The 9,877-nt window shown below is 36.5% G+C and overlaps 1 protein-coding gene and 1 pseudogene across 2 annotated transcripts in view; both read left to right on the plus strand.

The window, feature by feature from the left end:
• The window catches only part of Hnrnpll (heterogeneous nuclear ribonucleoprotein L like), a 37,438-nt gene extending 31,265 nt beyond the window's left edge, over positions 1-6,173 (plus strand). Inside the window, exons 9-13 of the mRNA XM_048353098.1 lie at positions 1,724-1,845; positions 3,124-3,325; positions 4,036-4,093; positions 4,177-4,275; positions 5,465-6,173. Of these exons, the coding sequence (XP_048209055.1) occupies positions 1,724-1,845; positions 3,124-3,325; positions 4,036-4,093; positions 4,177-4,275; positions 5,465-5,520 (537 nt within the window). The 3' untranslated portion in view covers positions 5,521-6,173. The remainder of the gene's footprint in view (positions 1-1,723; positions 1,846-3,123; positions 3,326-4,035; positions 4,094-4,176; positions 4,276-5,464) is intronic.
• Positions 6,174-7,252: 1,079 nt separating this feature from the next.
• On the plus strand, positions 7,253-8,334 carry LOC125356544 (annotated as a pseudogene). Its single transcript, XR_007211924.1, has one exon. The product of XR_007211924.1 is annotated as a protein Hikeshi-like (transcript).
• Positions 8,335-9,877: the final 1,543 nt, after the last annotated feature.

Here is a 9,877-nt window from a genome sequence, read left to right on the forward strand (position 1 = left end):
TATTGTGTTTTGACGAATTCTAATCGGTTTCATTGTCATGTCACCTTGTTCTTAATAATTTCAAACATACAACAAAAATAATATGTATTATATATAATAAAGATATAGAGATGTAGATCTTTGTATCTAACTTGAAGATAGACATATAGCTGTAGATACATATAATAAAAATAATGCATAGTATAAAGATGTAGAGATAAAGATCTATATATCTAAAAATCTAGATATTTGTCTATTATCTTTAAAGGATTATGAAAATATCAAGAGAGAAAGTTAAATTTTCCTTTTTAGGGGAGGTTTCAATATGAAACTTTGTGTATTTAGTAACTATTCTATTGTTGGATATTACTGATTTAAGTTAATTTTGCCCATAAAGACAAAATGATTTCAAATATAGTTGAAAATTCTGGTACAACTGTTTTAAGTGTACATATAGTGTAAAATACATAGGTATCCTATTATAATGAGAAATTGAAGTGATGTCAATAAGGATTTGTCTTATGTTTTTGGTATTCTCTTAAGATTGACATGTAAGAAGGTAATTGACTCCATGTATCGTGTTAATTGTGGTATTTAATAGTTACCTGAGAACTTTCCAAGGACAGGACTGAATGATTTAACCAATTATCTCATCCAACTCTTACAGTATTATTCTATATTTGAAATAGTATGACAGGATAAGTGTGACCTTTGCCTAAGATGCCATGAAAACTCAATGCATTACTTATTTATTTATTTATTTTTTGCCAGTTCTGGGCCTTGGACTCAGGGCCTGAGCACTGTCCCTGGCTTCCTTTTGCTCAAGGCTAGCACTCTGCCACTTGAGCCACAGCGCCACTTCTGGCCGTTTTCTGTATATGTGGTTCCGGGGAATCGAACCTAGGGCCTCATGTATGCAAGGCAAGCTCTCTTGCCACTAGGCCATATCCCCAGCCCCTGCATTACTTATTTTTAAACTGCCCATATATTGCACTTCCCTTACTGACCAAATTGCTTGCAACAATGTTATTTTGTGCTATTTATTACAGAGCATCTTGTCTTAACAAGTCCTTCTAGTCAGTTTGAAGTTAATAATACTTAAAAGTTTTTTTTTTTTTTTTTTTTGCCAGTCCTGGGCCTTGGACTCAGGGCCTGAGCACTGTCCCTGGCTTCTTCCCGCTCAAGGCTAGCACTCTGCCACTTGAGCCACAGCGCCGCTTCTAGCCGTTTTCTGTATATGTGGTGCTGGGGAATCGAACCTAGGGCCTCGTGTATCCGAGGCAGGCATTCTTGCCACTAGGCTATATCCCCAGCCCTACTTAAAATTTTTTGACCATGTACTAGAATATAAGGTTCAGAAAGATTATGTTTACCACTAAATCTCTAGTACCAAGCTCAGTGCTTATCAAAATAGATACTTAAGTATTTATTGAATGAATGGATAGTGAAAAAAATCTAGTCATTATTCCCATTTTATAGAGCTAGCTAGTATCTTAAGTAAATTGTCTCCAAATTGTGTAGTTAACAAAAGAGCCAGGATAAGCCAGTGCTCATCTTCAGTGTGTACAGAATGTAGTTACAGTCTTTCATTTTATTGAATTTGTTGAGTATCTTATTCATGACAGAATCTGGGTGGTCTTCTGTATTTGACTTTAACCACATGACTCATTCATTGTCTTTTAGAAGTTCTGCTTCTGTGAAAGGTCATTAAATGGTCTCTTTTTGGGGGATTTTGTGTTAACAGGTAAAATTTATGAAGACCATTCCTGGTACAGCACTGGTAGAAATGGGTGATGAGTATGCTGTAGAAAGAGCTGTTACACATCTCAATAATGTCAAATTGTTTGGGAAAAGACTTAACGTTTGGTAATTATCTTAAGTCATTATTGAAAAATCTTTGTCCTTTTATTAAAGACATTAACTTCAACTTTAGAATATTTTATAATAGGAGCTGAAATGAGCAGCAGTAGTTTTGACATTATAGACGAGTTTTAGAGTTAATATAATTCAGAATTTGTCTATATATGCTTAGGTTTTACTTCTATGATTCTACAACAGTATGTTAAAATAGGCAAGTATTTATTTTAAATGTTTTCTAACATGAGCCAAGTGCTGGTGGCTCATGCTAAATTCCTAGTTACTCAAGAGGATGAGCTCTGAGTGGTTCAAAGCCAGCCTAGGCAGGAAAGTCTGTGTTAGACTCTTTTTATCTCCAGTTAACCACCCCAAAAAAGCCAGAAGTGGAGCTGTGATTCAAGTGGTAGAGCGCTAGACTTGAAGAAAGAGGGAGGGAGGGAGAAAAGGAAAGAAAGGAAGAAAAAAAAAGAACGAAAAGAAAAAGAAAGCTTAGAGACCCTTTTCTAGCCACTGGACCAGCACATGCAAAATGAGAATGGATTTCCCCCCACACACACTTGATGCCTTAAACTATAGGAATGATTGATTATAACCCAAACTGAATACAAATAGTCCATTGTATCTGTGGATTCTGTACTTGTGGATTTTACCATTGATGAAAATTACTAAGGGAGCTGGGTACTGGTGGCTCACACCTGCAATCCTAGCTACTCAGAAGGATGAGATCTGAGGATCTTGGTTCAAAGCCAGCCTGGGCAGAACAGTCTCTGTGATATTCTTATTTCCAATTAACCTCAAAGACCAGAAGTGAAATTGTGGCTCAAAGTGGTAGAGCGTAAAGGCTAAAGGACAGCACCCAGGCTCTGAGTTAAAGCCCCATGACCAAGAACAACAGCAACAAGAAAACTCAGGGAGGGAAAAAAGTTAGATGTACATACTTTTACCAAATATGTATGTACTTTCTTATTATGGTTATTTTCTAAATATAGTATAACAAGTGTTTAGCATTTACACAGCATTAGATATTGCAAGCAATCTAAATGTGGTATAAAGAACACGAGAGGTCATGCATAGGTTATAGGTATATGCAACTGTTATACTACTTATATAAGGGACTTGGATTTTTTTTATGTCCATGGAAGGGTATTGGAAACATTCCCCATGGATACAGTAAATGAGTATACTTTATTTAATAGCCACACTTGACTTCTTTAGTTAAGATACATGAAAACATTTTGAAACTTTTTTTAAAGCCTAACAAGGTATATTGCATGTTTTTCCTCTCAGTGTGTCTAAACAGCATTCAGTTGTTCCAAGTCAAATATTTGAGCTAGAGGATGGTACAAGTAGCTACAAAGATTTTGCCATGAGCAAAAATAATCGCTTTACAAGTGCTGGCCAAGCATCTAAGAATATAATCCAACCACCTTCGTGTGTGCTACATTATTACAATGTTCCACTGTGCGTCACTGAAGAGACTTTCACCAAGGTAGGTGCTGAAACCTGTAGGATGTTGATGTTTCCTATTTTAATATTTGTGTCTTTTGAGTAGGTTTGTTGTGTGTGTGTGGGGGGGGGGGGGTTATAAAACCTTACTGTGTAACCTAGGCTGACCCTAAACTTTCAATCCTATCTCCATTACTGAAGTGCTGGGATTATAGGTGTGTGCTACCACATTTGGCACTTGATGTACTTTTGATATTACTATTTTGACACTTGTATTGGCCATTCTTTACACCGTTACATTTTCTGGACCATGTTCTTCATTGGTCTTTGTTGGTTTGTGGCTCAGTCCTGAGAGTTAGAGTGATAATGAGATACCTTTACTTCTGCATCCAGAAACTTATTTTTACTATAACCTTAAGCCTCACACAAAACTTGGTCCATCTTTGTCATTTTCCCATATAGAGATACTTCAGAAAATAGTTTATTTTCTGGAACTCCCTGCCTTGAATACTAAATGTACATTCTCAAGCCAACCCTGAGAACATACATATTAATAAACATCTGTGTTTTTATTGTAAAGCATGAAAGTATTTACATAGTTTATACAATTTCCTTATTAAAGTTTTCTTTCTCAAAGATATTTACACTAACCTGGAAATACACATTGGATTTAGTTGGTTCTGTAGCAGAAAAGAGAAGGTAGGCTATTTATTTGGGCCATATTTTTAATGAAATTTTGCTTTTCCTTGACAGTTGTGTAATGACCATGAAGTTCTTACATTTATCAAATATAAAGTGTTTGATGCAAAACGTAAGTGAACATTCTCTCTTTAAAAAGTTTTCTGGAGAAATTGAGGATAAGCAAATAACAATTGGGCTTATGTTTTATTTTAGCTTCTGCCAAAACACTTTCCGGACTATTAGAATGGGAATGTAAAACTGATGCAGTAGAAGCTCTTACTGCACTTAATCATTATCAGATAAGAGTCCCAAGTAAGTAAAATACCTTTTCTGAATGTCTCACAATTATTCAATAGAGACATGAGATAACAGTTTTGGGGCAATGTGTAGGACATTAGCCTTGCATATGCTGTGCATATGCTCCACTGCCAAGCTACATTTGCCCAAGATTTTTGGTTGTGGGCCTTGAACTCAGGGCCTGGATGCTATCCCTGAGTTTTTTCACTCAAGGCTAGCACTCTACCACTTTGGGCCATAGAACCACTTCCAATTTTTCTGGTGGTTATTTGGAGATAAGAGTCACTGAGTTTCTTTCGCTCGGCTGGCTCCAAACTGTTGTCCTCAGATCTCAGCCTCCAGTAGCTAGGATTACACACGTGAGCCACTTACAGGGAAGCAAAAGGGTATAGAATCCCTCAACCTATGTCATCTTTATTAATTACCTATTGCTGTGTATTTACAGTAACATTTAGTGGTTTAAAACAGCAACACATTTGTGCTGGGGTTATGGCTTCGTTGCTAGAGAACACGTGAAGCTTTGGTTAGATTTCTAGCCTGCAAAAACCAGCTAGTCTTTTGGGAATCATAGATGTTTTGTAATTTCCCCCACTTCTTGTCTTTTAATTGGCTTTTATATAAATACACTATGTGGGCTGGGAATATGGCCTAGTGGCAAGAGTTCTTGCCTCGTATACATGAAGCCTTGGGTTCGATTCCCCAGCACCACATATATAGAAAATGGCCAGAAGTGGTGCTGTGGCTCAAGTGGCAGAGTGCTAGCTAGCCTTGAGCAAAAAGAAGCCAGGGACAGTGCTCAGGCCCTGAGTTCAAGCCCAGTGGCAATAAATAAATAAATAAATACGTACGTACATACATACATACATACATACATACATACATACATACACTATGTGCAGTATTTTCTGCAAAGTGGACTTTGCTACTTAATCATGGTTTTTTATCATTTGTAATGATGAATTCACTCTAGTACCTCTTAAAGCTTTCAGCAATAGGAGTGTAGCACCGAATGAATAGTCTGATGGAGCTTACCTTCTAGTAAATTAGTAGTTAATCTTCCCCTCATGGTATAGGTAAATTCTCTTTCTTTGAATTTTTGTTTCTAAAACTATGAAGTAATGAAATAATTTACTGTGCCAATTCAGGTTGATATTGAAAGTTTGAAGTGAATGGACTATTAACTTTTTTTATTTAATTTTTACAGATGGTTCCAATCCCTATACTTTGAAGCTTTGCTTTTCTACATCATCCCATTTATAAGAAGAGAAGAGCATGTTAGAATTTATGTTCATCTTTATTACAGTTTGAAAGCTATACTTCATTAAACAAATCTAAAATGGTTGATTTAATTATTGTTGCCTTGCTTACTTTAAGATCTTGTTCTGTAATAAAATATTTTTCCTCAAGTAAATTGGTTGTAAACTTAAATATTTTCATTTTAAAATAGAATATCATAATGTAGACCATCTACAGTTTCATTGTAGATTATGCACATATATGACTCTAACTGTATTACTATAATTTTTCTTCCACAGTAAAATATATTTGCATTCTTAATGCTAATTATCTGCAAGTATTTTTCCATTGTGAGATTAATGCAGGTGAAGGTATTGCATTTTAATATAGAATTCCTACCATATGTTTAGATGTTGAAGTATGTTACATTAAACCTAACTTGTATTTATTATTTTAATCAAGTTTGAGAATAACATTGAACATGCTGACTTTTAAGATCTATAGATTTAGCTGATTTTATATTTTTTAAAGGCTAATAACATGGATACACTTGTATAGTATGCACTCAAACTTATTTAAATTGGTGTTTGTTTTTTTTTTTAAGTCATTGTCCATTTGTATTGACATGCTTCGGTTTCTAGTTCCAGTTTGGAGATTTTATAAAGTTATAATAATGACTTATTGTGTTCATCTTCATTTGTTGCATGTGACCTAATCTTGAAAATATATCTGGCCTTGAGATTTTAGTAGAGGTTATAATTAACTCTTCTATATGATAATCTAAGATCCATAGATAGCATTTACAGAGCTCATTAGCCCCCCCAAATTATGTGTACAATTTTGGTTATTTACATTTTCTTTACTCTTTCATCCATCATAATATATGTATTTTTCTATATGGTACAAGATTTAAGGATTTAATCTTATTTTTAATCAAATGGGTAGTTTTTTTGTCTCAGCACCATTTATTAAATATTCTCCCACCATATCTGTTTCTTTCTTTTCCTTTTACATAATCTTATGCATAAGCAAATGAGGTTTAAAAACTAAGCATATTAAGAGACCATAAGCACATTCATTATAAAATCACAGCTTTGGGGCTGGGAATATGGCCTAGTGGCAAGAGTGCCTGCCTCATATACATGAAGCCCTAGGTTTGATTCCTCAGCACCACATATATAGAAAAAGCCAGAAGTGGTGCTGTGGCTCAAGTGGTAGAATGCTAGCCTTGAGCAAAAAGAAGCCAGGGACAGTGCTCAGGCCCTGAGTTCAAGCCCCAGAACTGGCAAAAAAAAAAAAAAAATTCACAGCTTTTCAGTGGTCAATGATGTAACCATTTTGTTTTTATCTTTAAAAGAAAAAGGAATGTGTTTGATCTAGCAAGAATAACTAGGAAGTACAGAGTTAGCAGAAGCAGTGATCTTGAGACTTTAATTTTTTATTTCAAGTTCCATTTAGGTCTTCCATAGAGACTTTATAATTCTAATTTTAAAAAACCAAAAATAAAACCCCTCTCAATCCTTTCAGAATTGAGATTAGATACACAGTAGCAACATTTCTTCTTGTATTTTTTTGTTTTTTCTTCAGATACTGGGGCTTGAATTCATGGTCTTTCCTTCTCACTTGGTATTTCTGCTCATGGCTGGTCTCTACCACTTGAGCCACACCTCGAGTCCAACTTTTTTGCTGGTTAATTGGAGATCGAGTCTTATAGACTATTTTGCTTGGGCTGGCTTGTAATGGAGATCTTGGATCTCAATCTCTTAAAGCTAGGATTATAGATGTGAGCCAGGTGGAGACTGAAGGCGTTCCGTGCTTCTGGGCCTGGTCGCGATGTAGTGGTGGGATCCGCTTCCTCTGGCAAATTCTAGAAGGCTCCTGTGCTCTGTTAGGTCTGTAGCCCCTGGATCCCTGGTTTCCTGTTGCTGGGCTCCGCGGGCTGAGCTGAGCCGCTGCCGCCATGTTTGGCTGCCTGGTGGTGGGAAGGCTGGTGCAAACAGCTGCCCAGCAAGTGGCAGAGGATAAATTTGTTTTTGACTTGCCTGATTATGAAAATATCAACCATGTTGTGGTTTTTATGTTGGGAACAATTCCATTTCCTGAGGGAATGGGAGGATCTGTCTACTTTTCCTATCCTGATTCAAATGGAATGCCAGTATGGCAACTCCTAGGATTTGTCACGAATGGGAAACCAAGTGCCATCTTCAAAATTTCAGGTCTTAAATCTGGAGAAGGAAGCCAGCACCCTTTTGGAGCCATGAATATTGTTCGAACTCCATCTGTTGCTCGGATTGGAATTTTAGTGGAAGTATTGGACAGTGTGGCTCAGCAGACACCCTTAGGCAATGCCACTGAATCTTCAGTTGACTCATTCACTCAGTTCACACAGAAGATGTAAGACAACTTCTACAACTTTGCTTCATCATTTGCTGTGACACCAAATCCATCTGAGATGTTCATTCCAGCAAATGTGGTTCTGAAATGGTATGAAAATTTTCAAAGACGACTTGCACAGAATCCTCTCTTTTGGAAAACAATTTAAATAAAATTATTTTTTATTGAAAAAGATGTGAGCCCTTAGCACTAGCACCTTGCTTCCCATTGAATTTTGACAGCACTAGATCATTATCACTTTAGCTCTGAAATCTAGAGAAGTGATTTTAGACCCTTATCATGGAACCCAATAAGGTAAGCCATGAGTAACTTGGTGTGATATGTAAATGTAGGATATTGGGTTAAGTGTCTTATTCAATCTCAGTTTAATAAAAGTAGGTTTACCTGTTGTAATAATTTTTCCCCTTTAAGTACTTTTGTTACGAAATTGTAGTGTCTTTTACTTTTTTTTTTTTTTTTTTTGGCCAGTCCTGGGCCTTGGACTCAGGGCCTGAGCACTGTCCCTGGCTTCTTTTTGCTCAAGGCTAGCACTCTGCCACTTGAGCCACAGCGCCGCTTCTGGCCATTTTCTGTATATGTGGTGCTGGGGAATTGAACCCCCCAGTGCTTCATGTGTACGAGGCAAGCACTCTTGCCTCTAGGCCATATTCCCTTTTAAAAGATAATTTATAAGCCTATGTAATAGTTGTTATCTCCTTTACTTCCCATTCTCTAAAAATTAAGATGAGTTGTCTGTTACAAAAAATTAGTATTATTTACTAAGTTAATTTTTTGCTGGGTGGTGTTGCTCATGCATGTAACTCTAGCTACTTAGGAGACTAAGATGTGAGGATTGCAGATTGAAGCCAGCTCAGGCAGAAAAGTCTGTAAGAATACAATTAAGTACCACAAAGCTGGAAGTGGACTTGTGGCTCAAGTGGTAGAGCATTAACCATGAGAAAACCTTATGGGACAGCATCCACACTCTGAGTTCAAGCCCCACCACTGGCACAAAGAAGAAAAAAAAAGGACCCTGAAAATTGTGTGTGTGTGTGTGTGTGTGTGTGTGTGTGTGTGTGTGTGTGCTTGCGTTTGCGCCTAACTATGGAACTGGAAGGCTTTGACAGTTTGCTTGTGCATTCTGGTTGTGAATGGAGTTGGCTTTTTTGAACAACCCATCCCTTTTTTCTTGGCCTTGACAGATTTTTTTTTTATTATCATCTACAGAGGGGTTACAACAGTTACATACTTAAGATAGTACATTTCTTGTCATACTAGTTACCCCTTCATTTTTCTCCTGTCTTCCCTTCCCCCCTTTCATCATTACTTTTAAACTTTCCCAATGATGGACATTGTCATTCTAGTCTACAGTGCCTATGAATTCTATGATTATTAACAATAAAACAATTTCTTCCAGGTCGGGTGACAGGTACATTTCTTTCCTTTTGCTTAGTATAATCATTGACAGAATTATTTCCCACACTATTATTTTGCTTTTGGGAGAAAATATGTGTATGTTCCCTGACTTTATTTCTCAAATATGGAAAGTCCTTTTCCATATTCAAATCTCATTATACATCTAATAATAAATTTGCCAGCTGGAGTTAGGAATGCTAGCTAGCTTCCTTTTAATAAAAGCTCTACTTTTCTCCTGAGGATGTTATCCTACCAAGAAAACAATTTGTGACTTCATCTGATGAGATTCTGCAGCATCTGAGTATGGTTATATGAACTATTGCCTGAACTGAGAGATGAAAAAAATAATTGGGATCAGTTTTTCTTTTTTTTTTTTTTTAACTTCTAGTGTTTACTGTAAGAACAGATAGGCTTCTAGGTTACTAAGCAGGTGTTGTAGTAGCTGTTAGTGATACTTGAATCTTTTTCTGGGGTAAAAACATTTTGAATGGAGAACTTCTTTTCTTGATTAAGAATCTAAAGAGCCAGAGACCTTTGCTTAATGTCTCTGGGTGGCAAAATTCCTTGTAAGAGTAGTAGTAGCTTTCTAGGG

This window comes from Perognathus longimembris, chromosome 8 (assembly GCF_023159225.1).
Source record: "Perognathus longimembris pacificus isolate PPM17 chromosome 8, ASM2315922v1, whole genome shotgun sequence".
Taxonomy (NCBI): Eukaryota; Metazoa; Chordata; class Mammalia; order Rodentia; family Heteromyidae; genus Perognathus; species Perognathus longimembris.